The sequence below is a fragment of the Acyrthosiphon pisum genome, chromosome A1 (assembly GCF_005508785.2).
Source record: "Acyrthosiphon pisum isolate AL4f chromosome A1, pea_aphid_22Mar2018_4r6ur, whole genome shotgun sequence".
Classification (NCBI taxonomy): Eukaryota; Metazoa; Arthropoda; class Insecta; order Hemiptera; family Aphididae; genus Acyrthosiphon; species Acyrthosiphon pisum.
In genome coordinates this window covers 84336961-84360346 of record NC_042494.1, presented here as the reverse complement: position 1 = coordinate 84360346, position 23386 = coordinate 84336961, and the positions used below count along the sequence as shown (strand labels likewise).

The following is a 23386-nucleotide window of genomic DNA, read 5'->3' as shown; positions in this document are numbered from 1 at the left end:
CGACGATAATGCTTATTACGCGCGTCTACTCGGGTGGCGGCTTTCATCCGACCGAGCTCACCGCTGCGATGCGCTGTCCGCGCAGGCCTCCGCTTCGGCGGCGGATGGCAGAGCAAACCCCCTGGTTATATAATATATTATTATTATATATAAATATATCCGCCGTGGCTTACACGACATGTATACAATAAAAAAATATATACAATTATGGTGTATTGTACGACCGATAATATCGATCTCGCCGTGCCCCGAGAACCACGTGGTCCAACGATTACGCAATGCTTTTGTGGGAACGCACCAGCCACTACGACTAATATTACTACATTTATTTGTTACTACTATTACTACTACTACTACTACTACTACTACTACTACTACTACTACTACTACTACTACAACTACTACAACGCTACTACTACTATTAATCTTACTATTACTATTACTACTATTGTCATTACTACTACTATTACTAATACTATTACTGATATACTATATAATACTATACTACCACTAACTTTTTCAACCACACGAGACACTACCGGTTACCCGTGGTTGCCAAACATCGACACTGCGATAACCTGCAACCGACTGTTTGTAGGTTATGTACGAAGTTGTTCCGCTTTAGTTTTACAATATACCTACGCATAACAACCCCGATTATATATAGGTGGATGTGTTGTAGGTATATACGTGCTGTAATATTATTATACTATACGTGTGTTACGCGCGTGTGTGTGTGTGTGTGTGTGTATGTGTGTGTGCGCGCGTGTTACGCGGATTTTCCACGTAAAGTTTTTCAAGGGTTGAAAATCGATTTCTGTATTTCTGTATACACATATATATATATACATATATACAATGCGAGGGTGTATGTGTGTAGGTAGTATCCCGGCCCACGTACCGATATCACCGCCGCCGCTGCACCGTCGACCACGACCCCGGTACTACCGTATACCGCGGACGAGAATAGTAGTTGCATAAATCGTGGGGATTGATCGTTAAGAAAAAAAAACACCGTAACCGGTGATGAATTTAACAAAAAGAAAATTATAATAATAGTTGAACTGCGCCGCTCACGCAGCGCTCTTCAGACTTTCGTATTATACATGGACAGGGTACGTTTATATAGGTACGTTCTCGCTCGACGAGTTCGGCCGTATAGGTACTGACTCTCCGTAGTCGCGTCCACCCCCTACGCCAAAGATAATTATATTTTTTAATAATAGTCCTCGTAATTTATACAAGCATTTATAATGTACGCTTTGAAATATCACATCGTACTTATGTTTGTAATGTACGCGACACCCTTATATTGCGAGCGTTTTGCAACAGCAATCCCAATGTCAGTTCTGAAAATCCATGCTATAGACATTGCGGGGGGGGGGGTAGGGTGCACCCGCGAATATATTATTATAAGAATTTTTAATATTGTAATATATTTATGTATATGACGCGCCACGTTCAAGCGGTCGTAAAAACGCGCACGCACGAACCTCCGAAATTACCAAGAAAGTTTGTTTTAATATTACGGAGAACCCGTTTACTACATGGTATAATATGCTAAACTATATAATATTATACCTCCTCGTAATACCATAATAATATATACAGATATACTGCATATCAAGCACAGTCGGAGCTTATGTCGTACGAACGTTCAATTAACGAATTCTTCTGTATTTTCGTGATTCGTCGTGACCCATAAACTTTATGCAAATAGCTATTTTTCTTCGTTTGTAAAACTGCAACTACAAAAATGTCTATTGTATCTCTCTACGTGTCTGATAGTATTTATTATTCATAGTATGTAGGTACTACATAATATAATATGACCACAACGCTGTATAGATTATGTAATAAGTAATAACCAAAAGGTCGAAAACAACGAATTCTATATAATATTATTTACTTTTGTACTATACTTGATATTTATGTAATCAAACATATTTCGTGTACCCTGCACATTGTGTAATAAGTAATAACCAATAGTTACCTACATCTTTGTTGAGGTTTTTTTTATTTTAGTTTTTAGTTTTTAGTTATTCCCAATATATAATATTTATAATAATAATAGTAATAATAATAATAATAATGAACGTTTATTTGTCCATAGCAATATGTTATAGCATATTCATTTTACACAGAAAAAAATAACAACAAGACGCCTCCCCAATAAGCATAACTTGTGATAGGGGTTTAACGTTTCATATTTTACAATATTAATAACTCCCTACTATATAATATTATCATTTACCTAACTTATTTCAGTTTAATAACATTGATTCATATTTTAAATACTAAATACATAAGTAAGTACATACGTACACATTTTATGCATTGGTGCACGATGAATCACACTGCGTTTGTTTCTCATACCTATATTACGCAATATTATGATTAAACAATATATAGCTTTGAGTTTAAGCTTTCAAAGTTAAAATATTTATTACATATTATGACTTGCTTAATCCGCACTTATAAAATTAATGAGGATTGATTAACTAGTTATTTATAAATGTAGAAAATTTAAGTAATATTTTATTATGTATTGCAATTTATAGTAGGTACTTTGTACTAACGTATTTTTATTGCCTGCAATGGCTTATTAACAATGTTAGGTAAATATGTAATACGAAATAGGTAGGTTCACACTTCACATAATAAATAAGATCAGTAATTTAAATTGCACCAAGCTGACACACATCTGCATATACATACATTATACTTATGAACATAGAGCTTAACATTTTTTTTATACAAATACAATTTTCAACCTTAAACACTTAAAATTAAAATTACTTTACGTGTTAATTTGTGGAAGTAAAATTAAATGTTTTTTTTTAAAAAAAATATTGTTATAAATCATAATAAATATTTTTATCCTTATGTTTAAGATAAAATTTTTTTGTTAGAATTATTTATTAGTGTTTCTATATAATAGCAACTGTTTGTCTACAAACTCTTATTAAAGAAAATATAAAATTAAAAATACAAGTAAAGATTTGTTTAAAATTAAAAATAAATTTAATTACGACGAAGATGTTTTATGTGACTCATATAAAGTGTGTAAGCATTATAATAATAACAACTAGAGTAGCGATATAGGTACTTAAAATAAATGTTTTATTTGATTGGGTCTAATTATTATTAATTATGAAATAAATTAAATTCGTTTAGAGTATTAAGTACGCGATGATTTATTTTTAACTTAAATACAAATAAAGATCAGTGGATTTTTCAAAATTATTATAAAATAAATGTTGGTATACTTACCTATTATAGTTGAATAAATCGTAAATTTTCAGTATAAGTGATTACAACAAAATAATAGTATATTACTGATGTATTTTTTTATTATTATTAAACTACAGTACCTAGTAATTATTTTATGAATTTGAGCCAGGTATGTCTAATTGTTTTTGGTCGCGCATCAAATACGTTATTTTTGAAGAAAAATAGATTTTTGTTACTTTTGAGGTAATCGGGTCAATCAATAGTATAAAGTATTGCTGCCTGGGGATGGTTATAGAAACTTTTGCTCGTTATAACAGTGGTTTCACAGCACCCTGTATTTTCCATTGTATTGCTTATTAAAAAAATAGGATTCATTTGTTACTATAGTTATATGTTATTTGAAATGTACAGAAAGGTGAAAATCTAAAAAAAAAAAATAGATTTCCTTTGAATAACTACTTAATAAATGATTTAAAATAATTGTAAAAATTGTGCTTTACAAAAAAAATCTAATAAATTATAACGTCATGTTCAACATAGTTTATATACTGTACTAAATTTACTACATTACATTTTGTCTAAAAATAAGACTGGCAATGATGCCATTTACTATTTTATTTTCCGTGTTTTGTTTCCAAACAAATCATGGTCATTTGCTTTTGGTCTATAAGTATAATACGCATCATTGATGATCACGTGTTCAAAACTTATTTTAATTCTGATATTCTGAAATTGGATTTTATTATATACGTTAGGCAGAACTATTCTGCCCAAGTATATTTCCACATGGCTTTAGCAACACGTCATATATTGTAATAATATATTTTTTAACCTTTTTCATGCGGAATATACAATTTTATTAAGGTGATAATATTATATTATTTGATTGATTAATATAGTTAATACTTAGGTAATTATAACATAAGTAAGTCTGTATACACAATATAGACATATAATATATAATATAGACTTCAGCGGAATATTATGAGATCTGGTGATGGTTGAAAAATATTTATGAATAGGCAATTGATTTTGATATAGTAGTATATAGCATAAATATTAAATGTTAGTACTTACCTATAATTCATATAATCAACTAGGTACACATGTTACTATCATTTATGTTTTCTGATTATATTTAAATTTTAAAGGTGAATTATTTAAGAATGGAAATTCGGAGCAATAATATTTAAAAATTATGGTTGTTATTTTGTTAAGTCACACGTTATCCATAACTTACTTTTTTAGTTTGAAATATCGTAGTAATAAATAATAGCAAATTAACAAACTAATCAAATTTTGAAAATATATTAATGCAGTACTACAACTGTACCAAGTTTCTTAGTAATTACAATTTATTTTAACTTAGTATGTGTTATCTGAAAAGAATTTTGAATAAAAACAATGTCACTTAAAAGTTAAAACAAATGAGTTTAAGGAATTTTGAAAAGTAGGTATTTGATAAAAAATATAAAATCAGGGGAATATAAATTAAATAATATTTTACAATTACTAATATAAATTGAAAAAAAATACTTAATGTTAAATGGATGTTTTGAATAAAATATATATAAATAATATCTTCTGATTTTAAAATTAACTTAAATATATAAAATCATTATTTATATAGTTTTAAAAAATTATTATTCACTTATATGATCTAACAAAAGATTTTGATATTAAAAATGGGGGTAAATAGAAGAGCTTTACAATTTTTACAGGAGGTGTTGAGTATAACTTGTCATTGAATAATTCACTATAATGTTTGTGTATAATTTGAATCAAAAAAATACATTATTGCTTACAAAAAACTACGACGGAAGGCGGTCTATTTAAGTCAGCCTATATAAATAAATAAGTATACGTTTGTGATATATTTATTTTGCTATTAAAATAATTTATTTTATTATTAATGATAAATCAGGTAGAATTAACTTTTGCCGAAAACATTGCATTCGAAAATGTCATGGTGCTTATAAAGTATAAAAGGTAATAATATAAGTAATAACGCTAAAAGTTTCAATTGTAATATTATTTTTAAATTACAACAAAATAACTAAAATTCTATATTAAACTAAATACTTATGAGTTATGAGGAATCTATTTTATTAAATTTTAAAAACTTTAGACCTAGTGAACATTTTTTTAAACAATTTTTACACAAAAAAACTAAAAAAAAACTAATCAAAAATATCAAATGTCTATAAATGCTCAAAAAAGTCGTACGCTGTGAAATTATACTGTGTGTGGAAAATTCTAATATAAACATTTAGCGAACACCAAAAAGTTTCAGTATTCACATCAAAAAATTAAAAACAAAATCGATTTTGTCAAAGACTGGTTTAGCATAAAAACTCCCATTATCCAGGTTATTTTAAAAAGTACTTGAAGATTTTTACTGTTAACACTCTAAAGAATTAACTAGACCTTATTTACTGCCAAAATCCTAAAAACCACCCACAAAGCTTAAAATAAAGGCATTTTCTACAACCACAAATGGTGATGACAGACACAAAAATAAAAACATGCACATCATTGTAAAATCAATACATTCATCGGTCCATTCAGAATCTAAAAAGATTTCGAAGATCATAAACGTTAGTAGTAATAAATAAATAATGATTAGCCGAACAGAACAAGATTATTTTTTGTTGAAAACTAAAGGTTACTCTTAACGTAATTTATTATTATATCAAAATATTATATTCGGGTAAAATGTAAGATCATGCAGTAATAGTTATTTACATGTAACTTTGACGTTAGTAGTTGTCTTGCTACAATGTATTATTTACAGTATTATAATAAGTATTACACGATGATTACATTTGAATTGGAAAGTATTTATTTTTTGTGCACACTAAAATATACAAAAAATATTTTCTTATAGGAATATTTTTGTTTCCCAACGATGTGGCCACATATAATTATATTATATTAATAATCTTCTTCTACCGTGATCTATTTTAATGTATACAATATTCACAATCAGTGTTTATTTATCTGCAAATACGTTTCAACTCGTTCCTTAGAAAATAATATTTAAACCTGTCAGTGGTTTTTGGCAAATAAAATAACACGGAATAAGATAATTTACGGTATGAAAGATATGTTTTTCACAAATCTTAAAATAAATTCTTTTCGTAACGAATCTAAGATGGTAAGATAAACCTTTGAGATACGCTTATGACGTGTTAACGTTCAATAGATGAATAAGTTTTATAATCTTTGTGTTTTACATAATTCAAACGGAAAAAGTAAATTCCTTTTTTTTTTTTTTGGTAATCTGATGTTCTGATGTCATAATTATACATAATATCACTTGTTTAGTGGTTTTGACGCTTGAACCGATATTAGGTATTCGTTTATTATTAACTCGAGTTTGCGCTTATGTAACATGACTGGAGACACAGTTACTGATTCGATTCATGTAACAGTCGTACCGTAATATGCATGTTAAAAAAGAAGCCATAGTTGTATAATGCCGACGCAATATCAAAATTCCAAATACCTACTCTATTATACATGTCTATTGTTTAGAATTTATAATAATATGGAATACAATATATTTTAATAATAATTTTATGTTACTTATCCGTTTTTTTATCAGAAATATTTTTTTTGTATCATTAAAACTATTAAGTAGGCTTAAATAAAAATAAAACGGTCGGACAGAATACAGAACTATATGGTAAACGGAGTCCGAGAGTTTAGACATTGAGAGGGCACTCGTCTCGTTTCGCTAAAATAGGTGTGGGATATTGTTATATTATGATATTAATTAATATATTTGAAAACAATAAATGCCGAATTACCCAATGTTTGGAAAGCGCATTAGTAAACGCGTGTTCATCGTGTTCAGGTTCATATTTTACGAAGTTACGAACGACAAGTGAATAAAATAATAATATAGTCACACACAATATATACAATTATATATCAAAACATAAAATAGAACATGAACTTGAATGTTTTTTAAGTCATTCCAATGAAATTTCTTTTTGGTATTATTATTTATTATCATGTTATTGTATCGACATTTTTGTTCTACATACAGTGGCATTGCAGGACAAGTTCATATTGTTATATTATACAATATTAAAGATATATTGACATGTATATTGTTTATACTATTTTAGTTAAATACTTACATAAAATACAATTCTATGATAACTACAGATTAATGAAAGTATTAATAAGGATACTATAGTTATTTGTTAAAAATGAACTAAAAGTTATATATTTATTTTCAATTGTCTAGCTAGGTACTTTCCTGCATTTACTATAATATATTATGTTATACATTATGTATAATAATTTAATTAATTCAAATATGTATACTCATAAATTATAAGTAAATACATATAGCACAGAATAACACAATATATAAGGCATATAGTTTATAAATTATACTAGTAAAAGTTTATCAAATTTTTATAATATATCATACTTATGATCATACTTATTATCTTTATGGATTGGTTTAACATTGTCAACTTTACAATTAAAAAGTCAAACTATAACCATTTTTATATTAATCTTTTGAAATAATTGAAAAATGTTTTCATTTAGATAACATTTCTAAACTTCTAAGCTGACGCGTAAAGTTTAGGAGCAGTCGTTCTGACTGTGAAACCAGGATACAATTAACCTGGAAACATCGATTTGTTTGAAAAAAAATGTATTTCTTAATTGTAATTATCCGCGTTGAGTGCACAATAATGATAAATAATTATTATTTTGTAATGTAGGTAACTTGTAACTGAATATATTTTTGGAATATGTATAATGTATATTCCCGAATTCACGGTTTTATTTAGGGTGCTGCAGGGTCGACAGACCTGCGTGCTAGCCAAATCTAATAATGCATAATATAATATAATATTGTCTGATCCATTGCATGTGTAGGTAGGTATATATAATATAATATAGTCGTATAGAGTTATCAAAATACAAATTCGTCCATAATGATGATGATATAAACGGTAGATACTGTATCATATTTGAATAATATGTAAAGAGAAACGGTCCAGTCACAATTTGTTTGTAAACCATCGTAAAAACCACACAATCTGTATAATTTCGCTCATGAAGTGTGCACGCTAATTGAGTGCATGTTTTATTGATCTTTTCGATTTTGTAGTACGCGCAGGACTCGCTTGTAGTAATCTCGTTATACACTATAACCACGGTCACCCTATATGTAAATGCTGTTATTTTTTTATTACAAAAAATCGTATCATCTATGCGAACGGGATTACTGCCCGTCCGGCGAGTGGGTGGTCCATGAGTAGCAACGGTGGACGGGCAAGAGAGGAAATATGTACACTGTAGATAGATTTCGTCGACGGAGATTTACTCTCGAGATCGATATATATATATATAGTAGGTATTATATAATACACATATTTCGGGATGTTTTATGATAATATAATAAATATTAATAATAATCGGCAATATATCCAACTCCTCGAACGATCAACATTATATATATATTATTATCTAATATACCTAATATATTATATAATATTATATAATGATATGTACTTATTATACCACGGTACATTTTCACCATGTATATATGGATATATAGGTGTATATACATATTGTATACACGGATACATATTGTGTGTAATGTGTATATATAAATAATATGCAGACCGACGAGATAGTGATGATCAATACGTGGCCGAATGAACGATTTGTGGTTATTTCAGAGTTCGGTAGCAGCAGACTGCCGCTCTATATATCGCCGCCGCCGCCGGTACATATGTCATCGCCCCGGCAGCAAAGCGCACGTTTAGCCCGCCAGCCAGCCAACCAGCTAGCTATCGACCACGCTGCCGCCGCCGCCGGCGTTATATAGAGCTTCTGTCCGTTGTGTTGTTGTATACAGCGCGTTCCAAGCATAATAATAATAATAATATTATACAGAGTCGCCATTAACTCGATGTTTATACTATAGTCGGAGCTATATTTTTAACGTGTATGTATGTAATGTAGTATTAATATAAGAATCAAATTCAATTAATATATAATGATAATAACTATGATAATTTATTATAATATTATGCGATAGCGATCGATGTGATAGCAATGTAACAATCGTACAGGGGCGCGGCGGCGGCCGCGTGCATTGTAATACGGACTCTTCCTGCAGCTGAAGGGTCAAGTTATTAGCCTGGTTCCTATATAGAAGCTGTATTGATTTTACGCCGGTGTCGGCGGTTGTCCTTGTCGTTCAGCCGTACCAACCGACCGTGTGCGTGAACAGCTGTTTATACCGTCGTCGCCACTGTCTGTGCGATCGTCGAGCGCAGGGGCGAAACGACGACGACGTCGCCGGCGCGCACACCACCGCCACCACCACCGCCGCCGCCGTCAAGTCCTCAAGAAGGGTGAGCGTGAATGTTCTTGGGAGTGTTTGTAGCAGAAGTTTATCGTCGTCGAAAAATTGTCTGTGATGGTCAAGAGACGGGCAATGACTGCAAAAGGTGCGCGACTATAGAGAGACAAAAACTATCAGGGTTGCTAAAATTATCAAATAAAGTTTATATATAACAATATGTATTCGTCACCATTCGGGTCCTTATTGAAGCATGACTGATAAAGCCACGATGAAGGAAACTTCACTGGATTGTTTTCGTGGCTAAACTAGATCTCTTTTAAATCAACGGGATAGACGATTGCAGCCGGGCTCGAAGATGGGCGCAGCTGAGGACGACGACCCTAATCCGCAACGTGTGAATTATATAGCTCTTCCGAACAGTTTTCGTTTCAACAATTTTTGTATACTCAACATTTATATACCCCGGCAAACTTGATGTATATTCCGTTCTCTGAGGCTAATAAAAACGAAGCGGATTCAAAAGTTATATCAGTGAAATACCCGGCTAGACTACGCATTAAAATTTCATATTTCAATGAGATATATCCAAATACAATTATTATTTATTCGTAGTGGATAATTTAGTATATTAAATCAAATTTACCTAAAACGTTTGTACATCTTTTTTAAAAATAAATTTGTCCTGTACCATATGCATCACTCTAGGGCCCATGACGATGTACCTTTATTGTTATTATTACTGATATACATTTCACCACGGACCGCATGACATGGTATATATAATATAATGCAGAAAAAAACAGGTCCTCGGTTGGCAAAACATTTGAAGGCCATCAGAAGGCTTCTCCTGCAGATTTTCCGGAAATGTACTTAGCAAAAAAAGTAAAAACGAGTGACGCGAACCTAGAGTGTTTCCTAGGAGAAAATATTTTAAATTTATTACAACGCTATTATTACTATATTGTACATTATATGTATACGTGTGTTATATAATATGTATTATAGGTACCTAGTGTTAAATTTCAAACATTTTTCGGTCGGCTATTACAATGCACAGGTATTACGTGTGCGATGCGAGTCGAGCAGCATGTTTGTTCTGGGTGGTTTAATTTAACTTCATCTGCATAATATATGTGCATAATGTATTTGCGTATACGAAACAAATATAGAGAAACTTGTGGTGGCGTCGTCACCGGTGATTCAAACACGTTTGCCACCGACAGCGAATATTATTCTTCTCCGGTTAGTGGGTTCTATTCTGACATCGACAAACACACATATATGTATACACTATACATATATACATTATTCTTGTATTTTATTATACCTGCATACCGAAACCTTCGATTTACGATGGCATGGCAAACATATCATAACGACGTCGTGTCGCATGACGACTGTTTATTTTCCAAATGTCCTCGATTACAGCCCGCAGCAATATCGGTGAACACAATATTATATACAATATCATCGTATCGTTTCTGTCGGTAAAAAATGCATTCGCGTCTATACACCCACACAAAACGACGTCTATAAGTACGCTGAAAAATAAATATATTGTTCCCTATTTCACTATAATCTTGAATATTGTCCTTTGATCTGAGTCAGCTCAAATAAAAACAAAAAGGTTCACGTTTTATTAATTTAATATATAATATTATAATGGAGACAGTTTATATTATACACATTGGCTTTACACGTTTAAAGTCAATATCTTATCGCACTTGGGGATGAAAGCCACACATTGTGATTTTTGATTCTTTAAATTCTTTCACAATTACATTTCTGTTGCCATCATTATCGATTATTCCAACATATCTTCTCTTTGATCCGTTTTAAATAAATTGTACTTAATATAAGAATAAAATTAATTTTTTTTTTATTGGTCTAGACTCTATGCCCGGCAACTATGACCATAGCTATTGTAGGGGTTACGGTTGGCAGGATTGAAACGGTTGGTATGGTTGGTACGGTTGGTTGAAGCACGTGTATGTGTACCAAGGTTTTTGCCACTATAGACCTGGGTGGTCACCCATCTGGAAACTAGTAGCAGTGGCCGTTTCTTACTCTCAATCACTTTGCGTGATTTATTTCAGCCACTGCGCCGCTCCGATCCACAATAATAATTTTATATTCTATACTTTTATATATATATAAATAAAATCTTTATATTAAATATATAGATATTATATCTATTATCTAGATTTGTATATCGATAATGTTGATTATCTATGTCATAATAGTTTACTTTTCTATGGAAGTTTAATCTTTTTAAATTATCGGGCATACCTGTGTATTGAAAATAAAAAATAATATATTTTATGTGCGTATAATTTACGTAACAGAGCTTAAATATCCATTTGTAATAAACAATTATAATAATAATAAATATGGAATTAAATAAGCACAAAGTTCTGTGAAAACACACCGACTTGCATTTATGGTCCCGATATAATAAATAATACGCGTAAGTGGTGTTTTTTTATATTTAAATCGAACCCCTTGGGGAATATTTATCGTAATCTGTCATAGTTTTAATTTCCACTAGGAACAAATTAAAAACTGTGAACGACCGTCGTTATGTCATTCGCGTGCTGTGCGAAACGGTAAACACGAAACACAAAGGACGTTCAAAAATTACCGTAATTATATTATTATTATTATTATATATAGGCGTGATTTTTAGTCGAATCAGTTTTGTTACTGTATAATAATTGGTTTTAAATCGATCGACAAACGAAACGTTTTCGTGTTATCATGATCTAATTTGGTGATTTAATATAATTATAAACGACAATTAATCGGTAAGTTTTGTGTACCTACGTACAAAGTTTCTGCGTGCGTTAAGTTTTGTTTAAATAAAAACTATAGGTTCTTTATAAACATGAGCTTTTTGGTTGAGTATCAAAACATGTAAATTACGTATACTCCATTATTAGAAATAACTCGAAATTACACATTTTTTTTTTATTGTAACACGAACGAGACGACGGGATAGTTTAATACGGCACCCAGTGTATGCAATTTAACAGCGTCCGCGTCGTGCGTACGACACGTCGCGTGTACTGTCTATATTGTAATTTATTATTGTTATGGGAGGACAGTCTTATTATAATTTGTAGTTTGTACTGCAGTTATCATTATTTTATTTCAGTACCTAATACGAACGGTCCTATAAAAAAATATTTACACGTGTTACTTAAAACTTAACAGATCATAGTAAATAGTAACTTATCTGTAAATACTATACATAAAATAAGATGTCCTGACTGACTAATCAACGTACAGCCTAGTAATATATAGTGTAGACCCCACATTATGATAGCTAGAGACTTAACATTTCCATGGTACCTTGCTACCTTTGTACCACTTTGTAGGGGAGCACTAAAAAAAGATTTTTAAACATTTTCATTTTAAAGACAGGGGCTTACACATGAATTATTTTGTTTTGGCTCATGAAAATCAAACATTTTTTTTTTATCTTTAAATAGGGATGCCATTGGTTAAAGCAAATAGTTATTACGATTGAATAAAATTCACTGTATTGTATTTTATCATTTAGGGCTTGGGGCTTAGGCTAATAAAGCTATTCTATAAATTAAAAATTGATTAACAGCTACTATAAATTATAAATTAGAGCAAAATGTACGGTTGAGGTTATATACTAAAAAAATACTCGACCGATTTTGAAAACAATTGATAATATTTCAACTGAAGCAAACCGCAAACGATAGTAGATAAATAATAATAGATAATTACATTTATAATAATTATATTCTAATAAAAGATTCAGTTATTATAAATAAAAGTTGAAGTTTATGACTGAATGTGTCTGAAACTTTAGAATCAAAATATACTCGATCGATTTGGACGATTCAAGGAAGATATAATACATTGAACCTGTTATATTATGGTGGCTTACCCGCTCTAATAATGATATTAAAATCACAAGCATAATATTTGTTTATTTTACTTTTAATTGATTGCGCGTAAGAAAAAAGTTATTTATTAGTTATTACCATCCGCCGCAGGTGATGCGCATCTCGGTTTTCATTTATCCCCAGGCAACGCCGGATGATACAGCTAATACATTAATATTATACATAACATTGAATTAAATTGTTAAACGGCTAAAGAAGCAATAAAATGTGCAAACGTCTAGTTGGTTTATTTTTTAAATAATCAAAAGTATATTATAGGTAATATAAGCCATCTGTGTAGAGTAAAGAGTTTTTGTAATTATTACGCATTACCATAATATAAGTACATTACAATTAATAAATCGCTGTCTTCGATTATAATAATAATAATAATAATAATAATAATCTTTACTAACGGAAATATAATTTTTTTTTCTTATATTATATTAATATATTATTTAATACAAAATATCATAATATTATACATATATATATATATATATATATATACAAATATACATTATATTATAATATTTCACGATTAACACAGCCGGTGGTGGAAATTGATGAACAGATATGATGGCTAAATGGAGACAAAGTTGGAAAAATAATGATTAAAACAAATTTTTGGCTAAAGTGATTCTGTGCGCTAACGAATAACGAGTATAATATATATACAACAAAAAATGGTAGGTAGAAACAAAACAAAACGTTATAGTGTATGATACTATTATTTTATTACAATGGTAGTTGTGATAACGCATATTGTATTGCATAGTTTATAAGATGCCTTAAATACGGCCCCTGGAATGTTATATAATAATAAGGAGCATAGTCGTAAATTAAATGAGAACGGTTAGGTTTCAATGACGTACTGTATAACAAACGAATACTGCTCATCCCCCCTCATACATATACATCCAGGCAGCACTGGTTTTTTGAAGAAAGCTGTAAAAATTGTTTGATCGCAGGAGTAAGTATACTTAAGAGGTCTATAGCAATACTCACACACTCCTTAAACTCGTTGTGCATATATTAGCTTAATATGTGTACCACACACGAAAACAGAGTCTGACTTTAAGCGAGTTTTCTGTTGTCCTAGGTTAACATACTTGGCGCTGTCCGGTATAGTGTCGTCTATAGAACCCCTATCGGCTTTCTGATACCCCGATGATAATAACAGAGGACGCTACGAAGACCTCTCGTACAACGGACACTCTACTACAAGTCGAACAACCGCCGCCGACATAGGTCAAAACGAAGTCGGTTCGTCTGCTGCTGCCACCATCATCACCACCACTATAACCACTACCACCACTACCACCTCCTTCATTTTTCGTTCCCTATATAGTTCCATGCATTAGTCCCACATAATGGTTTCTGCAAACGTCACGTAATAATAATAAGTGGCGAATACGCAGCGAGTGCACCACCGTAGACAGTGGAGGCGGCGGTGGCCGGCACCTCCGAGACACATGGCAACGGCGTGAAATATCTCTGTGAGACCGTTTTTTTTCGCGCAGCGCGGTCTCTGCGCAAGAGAGTTGGGGGCTTATTGGTGGGTGGATGGATGGATGGATAGGTGTGGGTGGTGCTCGTGTGGGGCGAGAGAGCGACACGGACGAGGGCAAACGGGTTACGGCGGGTGAGTGCGGAGGGCGTGCGGAACGGCAACCGCGCCTGGCGCCTGGACGCCCGACGGATCCATAGGACCGCCGCCGCCACTACGCCGCCGCGCTGTTACGCCGAAACCCTCCTGGCCGCCCGTCGCACAGCGGTGGCCGCGCACGCGCGTCCCAGAATAGAACTTTACGCCACAAGCCCGCGCCGCCGCCGCCGACACGGCCGCCGGCCCGAAACGCCGCCTGAGAGGAGTTCAGCTGCTGCCGCCGTGAGCCGCGGGACCCGCGTTATTGTAACCGCTCTAACGCACCGGACAGATTTTCTGTCTTTATTTTAAGACCATCACCAGAGACGGTTTTTCTTTTTTCCTTTTTCTCCCGTTTTTATTCCTTCTGTCGCGTGTCTCCTCGGCGAACTCTCCGCTTGCCTTATCCCAACCACGTCCCGTTCCCTGAAGAAACTCACCGATCGTCCTACCACTGCTGCACATACGCGTCTGGTCTGGCTTCTTTATCATTATTATAATTTTTGTTATAACTATTCAATTTGTTTGTTCGCGATTTGTTAAGTGTTTTTTTCAAATAGTCATCGTCGTTGATATTATATAATAATTTAAAAATAATATAAGTGCGTCTCTGCGGTCACCAGGATTACAATATTTGCGTGATTTGGATACCAAACTTGGTGAGTAGCGTGGTCGTTATGCAGCCGAAAATAATTTTCGTCTACCACCGTTATGTAACTGTAATGCTAAGATAATACATATTATTATACGTAGTGATCACGTAACATTTGTGTTTATGAGTTATTTTGTTTTTATTTTTCATTTTCGTCGCATAACGATCTAACGATGTTTTATTTTTCAATTGTTTTTACGTAACCTTAAAGTCAACATTTTTTTTCCACTTCTGTATATTTGGCAATTATTGTCAAAGTTGACGTGTGTGTGAAAACGGTGTGCTGTTATCGAACGGTGAGCGCGCTGGTGGCGGAACGGGTGGCGAAATAGGTCGCGGCGGCGGCGAACGGGTGCTTGGCTCATGGGTAGGTGATGAAGGGACACACGGAATTGCGTGCGGGCAGGCGCGGGGGTAAATGTGGCGTGTGGGTCCGCACTGCGGCTGAGCCAACTATTCGTCTTAACCTAAAATATGGTTAACGTAATATTTCCAGTCAAACGGGTGGATTCATTTCTGTTAATAGTTTTTATTAGTCAATGTTTTTATTTATTTGACCATTCCGGGCGGGACTTTTCAGACATTCGTGGCTAAAAAGAAATAGCAAAACACGCACTTGAGACGATTTGATTTGAATGAATCGAATTCGTTAACGCGAGGTCAGGGTCATTCGGTCACCGAACAGCTCTTCCAGTTACTACATTCGTAGTAAAGTTATGTCTTTGGGCTTATTATACTACTTAATCCAATTTAATATTCATCGTAGTTTAATTCATTCGTAATTTAGAATCTGGAAGTTTTTGATCATTTTTTTTTTGTACTTAAACAATTCCATATTGCAGAAAATATGAAAACATTAAAAGTCTAAAACAAAATAAATATTAGATAGGTACTGATAAAAACGAACATAGACATTTTACACGTAGACCTTGATTGAAGATTTTTATTTTAAATATGAATTAAGTAACAAAAAATTTGTTTGATCTTATGAATAAATGCATTTAAAAACGAACGAATGCCAACAACAAAATATAATCGCTACGAGAGAAACAATTAATTTTCACCATATAATATAAAGTTACCATATGTTACAAATTATAATGCTACTTTAACTTTATCGTATGATTAAATATTTCTATAATTGTAAATGCTTCGTGTTGAGTTCATTTCAGTCTTACCATGAAAATATATGCGTATAACAGATTCTTAATCATTTTTAAGCCAAATCATACAAAAAATAATTTCCATTTTCTTCTTAACGCCCTTTTTAGTGTGCCTATAAAGTGTAATAAAATAAAACATAACATTTATGATAATTTGTTTTGAGTTATAAATTGATACAAATACGTAGTATAATAAATTATTTTTTTGTAAAAATAACATTGTAAATAAAAAATTGAAATTTAACAGATTTTATGGTTCTTCGGAGGGTTCATAAATAAAATCAGTATTGGTTCTATCAGTTTTAAATAATAAGCAACTATCTATATGATTTTAAACACTACACTAAATTATGTTTCATCTTTATGATATTTATGATATATATATTTGAGTAAACTATTGAATAATTTTAATTAAAACATTAAATTCGAAATTAAATAATTGATTGAAATAAAATAATATTAATTTTAATTATAATTTCTCTTTTTCTTGAATAAACATAATTTTTTCTACTAAATTAGATCTCAAGCTAATGGATACCTATTCAAAAAATATTTTAATAAGTACATCATGATATTAGAAACAGATATACCGATTCAATTCAATTGTACCTACCTATATTGTACATTTATTTGAGTTATGTACAAAATATAAGTTTCCGGTATAACATTTATAACGTTTTACTATCACACATATAATAATATTATAGTAGCTAATAATTGAAATATATTTTAGTGATTGAATACAATCATCAAGCAACTTTGGGTAAAAAAAAAAGAGTAGAAAATAATTTTGGCACGATGATTGTATTTGTATAGCGTGGTTCTGGATTGCCGTCAAGGGTATTTAAATATAAATTGGGGGAAAACTAAAATACCAATGTTAGCAATAGTATAATTTTTATCAATTAATTTAAAACTCAATGAGCTAAAATGTATTGCTATTTTATTTTATTTTTTGTTTTGTTTTTTTTTTGGGCAGAAAATCATCATGCGGGACAAGACGTCTTGATCCACGCTGATCCAGAATAACAACAGCACACACACATACACACTTCGGAAAATCGGAGTCACACTTTATTCTAAGTCTGTGATATTATTTAATATTTTGAAAAATGAACCTCTTAGCCGTAATCGATTTTCTCGATCACAGAATAGAGATAGAATCGCCTATTTGTAATCAAATGAAAAGATCGTTATAAGTAGTATTATAAGTTGTTGACGTAAATTCGTTATTCCAATTAGTTAGTGTATTTATATATTTTGTAAAAATAATATTAATAATAATAATAACCATGAATTCCTATAAATATTTTTAAAATCGTAAACAGTTTTTAATTGTATTTTTAAAACAAAAAGTCCCTTATAATCTGTCCAAAATGGGTTCCAAAGAGGCGGAAAGCGGTACCGCCAAAACCGCCAAAATGAGCGATCTCAAAAAAGAAATCGACTTGGATGATCACCGGATACCGTTACCAGAGCTATACACTCGTTATGAGACGGATCCAGAAAGAGGTTTGACGACCTCTCAAGCTAAAAGGTTATTGCTTAGGGACGGACCTAATTCTTTAACCCCACCTAAGAGGACTCCTGCGTGGATTATCCTGTTGAAGCACCTGTTTGAAGGATTTTCAATCCTATTATGGACAGGTGCGGCCCTGTGCTTTCTAGCATATGGTATTCAATATTCCACATCTGAAGAACCACAGGAAGACAACCTATGGCTGGGTACAGTATTAGTCCTTGTTTGTGTCATAACAGGTGTTTTTGCTTACAGTCAAGAAGCGAAAAGTTCGAGAATTATGGATTCATTCAAAAACATGGTACCACAATACGCCAACGTTGTGCGTGACGGTGAACGGAAAAACATACTGAGCTCAGAACTGGTAAGAGGTGATATTGTGGAAGTCAAGTTCGGCGATCGCGTTCCCGCCGATGTTCGTATTATTGAAGCCCACAATTTTAAAGTGGATAATTCATCTTTGACTGGAGAAACGGAACCACAACCTCGGGATTCGGCTGTATCTAAAGTGCAAGTATTGGAAGCTAACAATTTGGCGTTTTTTTCCACTAATGCGGTCGAAGGAACTGCAAAAGCTCTTGTGATACTCTGTGGTGATAACACTGTGATGGGACGTATTGCTGGACTGACTACAAGGCTGGAACAAAGAGACACACCAATTGCTAACGAAATTCATCATTTCATGCATTTAATTTCTGCTTGGGCAATTTTCCTAGGAGTGTCATTTTTCATAATGGCTTTCTTACTTGGATACCATTGGTTGGATGCTTTTATATTCTTGATTGGAATAATTGTCGCTAACGTACCAGAAGGTCTTCTCGCTACCGTGACCGTGTGTTTATCTTTGACAGCGAAACGGATGGCTTCGAAAAACTGTGTAGTAAAACATCTCGAAGCAGTCGAAACTCTTGGATCTACATCTACTATCTGTTCTGACAAGACAGGAACGCTAACCCAAAACCGTATGACTGTAACACATTTAAGTTACAATAAGGAAATTATTGAGGTGGATTACTTCAAAGACCCGACAGGTGTAACGGAAGAGGCTAGAAACACCAAAGCTTATCAGTCGCTCGTTAGAGGTGGATGTCTTTGCAGCAGAGCTGAATTTATATGTGGACAAGACAACACACCAGTTTTAAAGAGAGAAGTCATGGGTGACGCATCCGAAGCCGCTATAATTAAATTTTCTGAACTTGCAGTCGGGGATGTCATGGCTTTCCGTGATCAACATAAAAAGGTGGCAGAGATTCCGTTCAATTCCTCCGATAAATTCCAAGTTTCGATTCACGCATTACCGTCGAAAGGACAATTGTTAGTAATGAAAGGTGCCCCAGAAAGAATTTTAGCTCGTTGTACTAGAATGCGATATGGCGACGGTGTTGTTGAATTGGACGACAACATCAGACAAGAAATGGACGAAATAATTGAACAATTAGGAAGTTATGGTGAACGTGTTCTTGGATTTTGTGATCTTTTCTTAAGTACAGACCAATTTCCAATCGGCTTCAACTTTACCACGGATCCTCCTAATTTCCCTTTGACCGATTTGAGGTTTTTAGGTCTGATGTCTATGATTGACCCTCCCAGACCAGGTGTACCAGATGCCGTCGCAAAATGTCGATCAGCTGGTATTCGTGTTATAATGGTCACCGGCGATCACCCCGTAACCGCTAAAGCTATTGCAAAGGCTGTAGGTATAATTACTGAAGGTTCTGAAACTCTTGAAGATATTGCTAAACGACGTCGTGTACCGGTATCATCTTTAGATCCACGGGAATCCACAACAATCGTTATACAAGGTTCATTATTAAGGGATATGTCCACCGAAGAACTGGAACACGTTTTAAGAACAAACAGAGAAATTGTATTTGCCCGGACTTCCCCTACACAAAAATTAAACATTGTAGAAGGGTGTCAAAATTTGGGAGCTATCGTGGCTGTAACTGGAGACGGTGTTAACGATTCGCCGGCTTTGAAAAAAGCAGATATTGGTATCGCTATGGGCATAACGGGTTCTGACGTATCCAAACAAACTGCTGACATGATATTATTGGACGATAATTTTGCATCTATTGTGACTGGAGTAGAAGAAGGACGTCTTATTTTTGACAACTTAAAAAAATCTATAGCGTACACTTTGGCGTCAAACGTCCCGGAGATAACACCGTTCTTATTGTTTATCCTTAGTGGTATTCCATTGCCACTCGGGGTTGTTGCCGTACTTTGCATTGATTTGGGAACTGACATGTGGCCGGCTATATCATTGGCTTATGAAAGGGCGGAATCCGATATTATGTTAAGACATCCCAGGAACCCATCGACCGACAAATTAGTCAACGGTAAACTCATTTTCGTTGCATATGGTCAAATCGGAGTCATTGAAGCCGTCGCTGGATTTTTCTCGTACTTTGTCATTATGGCTCAATGCGGATGGTTACCACGAAGATTACTTGGCATACGTAATGAATGGGATTCAAAGTCCGTTAACGACCTAGAAGACTCATACGGACAAGAATGGACATTTACGCATAGAAAAGAGCTAGAATATACCTGCCATACTGCCTTCTTCATAGCTATTGTAGTAGTGCAATGGGCTGATTTGATTATTTGCAAAACTCGTTACAATTCCATTTTACACCAAGGTATGGACAATTGGGTTTTGAATTTCGGAATGGTATTCGAAACATTAGCTGCCTGTTTTGTGTCTTACTGCCCTGGTATGACCGAGGTGCTCAAGACCTATCCCGTAAAAGCCGAATGGTGGCTTCCCGGTTTACCTTTCGCCGTAGTCATATTTGTTTATGACGAATGTCGGCGTTTTTGGCTCAGGACTCATCCAGGTGGATGGGTCGAACGACACACTTACTATTAAAATATTTTAAAGTATTTACAATAAAATTAAATAATAATCACTCATTGCGTCAATGTCCCTGTATAAAAAAAAATCAATTAATTAAAAACATTTTTGCGCATATTGAATGCGTAAAAACCTCATTATTAAAAATTAAAAAATGTATAGCTGTTATTGTTATTGATAGTTTTATTAGTTATTTATAAATGCGAATTTTTTGAAAATTTAGATTAAAGATCGGTAAAATTAAACGCTAAATTAAAAATGTCACCCCAAACTTAAAATGAAAACCAATTTGTAATAATAATTATTATAATAAAAAATGAGTGTTCATTTACCATAGGCCTAGACTATTAAATATTATGTAAGTAAAAAAAAAATCGTTGACAATGCATAGTGTTGAATTAGATATTCATAAATGTTTTGTTATATATTATAATAATATATATATAGTACAAGGCTGATCAAAAGTCTTAACTAAAAAATCATCTTAATTAAAAACTTTTGATCTTCCGCGTCTCTACATATTGTAATCCGGGCGGGTTTACGTGCAATTATGCTTAGAGGCTGAGCCATTATATATGTGTATACATTTTAAACAAATTGCCTGTAGAAAATTCAATGTATAGTATTTTGTTTGGAGTAAAAAACTGAAAAAAATCGAAAAAAAATTTAAATAGTTATTGCATTTTTAGTTTTGTTATGAGTTAAAAAAAAATATTATCAATAAAGTGTAAGTGTTATGCGTATAATTAAACTAGGGCAAGGATTGGAAGATAAATTACAAAACCAAAATCTCGTTCTCAGCACTAATAGCTGGTACCTTTAAAAATAAAATTGTCGTCCTAAATAGTAGTCTATATAATATATTATAAAATATACATACGTATTTATTTGTTCGGCGTCTTCAACAGATTGTACACTTTTTCAATAGATACATATTATATTATATAGCTTATTATTATTGTATTGGATATTATAAGTTAGACAATTGTTTGTTTTTTTTTTTTACATTTTTTGTTCTGTAAGTTGTGCCTTATTGATTTCGTTTATATTTTGTTTCTCGGCTGAATATCTATAATTTGTATTACTTTTTTTTTGTTCTTTTCTTGTTTTTAATACTATATATGACTTTACGGTAATTACGATTATACGATATTATAATACGCGCTATTCGTTTTTATCTTATTGTAGACAAAACGCTTTTTCTAGTTGATTTCACAAAGGCAACCATAACTTATCTTTAAGAATAAATAAAAAAAAAAAATCGTATACTTGTCATTTGAACTATAGCTTACCACCTACTAAAAAAAAAACATTATTATTATGTTTATAGTATAATATGTAAAACGAAAAAAAAATAATTATAATATTTTTAAGCAGTTTTTTTTTTTATTATTATATATATTTAGTGCAGATGTAGGACGAAAAATGTTGTTGAATAGAAGGTTTAAAAATTGTAATTCTGTACGCTTTTAATATCCATTAAAATATATATTGTAAAGCTACAAAACTTAACCATAATATATATTATATATTATTATTATTATACATAGTGATTTTTTTTTTTTTTTTAATGAAACAAACCATTGTAAAACTTCGGGTATTTAGTTACTATGTAATGTTATATTATTGTTCGGCTATCTCGTGCTGTACGTGCATAAGACAAAACACGCAAAAAAAAATAAAAATCATATTTCAGAGATTTAATGGTAATGTATGTTCCGAATAAAAGTCCTGTATACAAAGACATTTAAATTGGACTTTTATTTTATCCATCACGTAATACCAACTTTCTCATCATAATAACCTTTCACCTCATAATATTATTATCATCCTGAATCTCTATGACCGTAACTACGACAATGAATTAAATATATTATATATATATTATTATATTCTTTGTCTCGCTGGTTTCGAATTTTGAAATTCGTCTGGTGAAAAATAAACAACGAATGGAGTATACCTATACCTATAAATATTATAAGAAAATTCTTTCAGACGTTCGAGTACCACAATAATAATAATAATAATAATATAATATATTTAT

The 23386-nt window shown here is 32.3% G+C and overlaps 1 protein-coding gene across 1 annotated transcript; it reads left to right on the top strand.

The window, feature by feature from the left end:
- The first annotated feature begins 15359 nt into the window (after window positions 1-15359).
- LOC103310367 (sodium/potassium-transporting ATPase subunit alpha) lies at window positions 15360-23094 on the top strand. Its single transcript, XM_008188455.3, has 2 exons — window positions 15360-15807; window positions 17943-23094. Exon 2 carries the CDS (start codon window positions 18340-18342, stop codon window positions 21355-21357), a length of 3018 nt encoding a protein of 1005 aa, XP_008186677.1. The 5' UTR covers window positions 15360-15807; window positions 17943-18339; the 3' UTR covers window positions 21358-23094.
- Window positions 23095-23386: the final 292 nt, after the last annotated feature.

Bases quoted from the DNA above. Each gene is read 5' to 3' on its own strand.
- LOC103310367 (XM_008188455.3), top strand. From the start codon at position 18,340: ATGGGTTCCAAAGAGGCGGAAAGCGGTACCGCCAAAACCGCCAAAATG.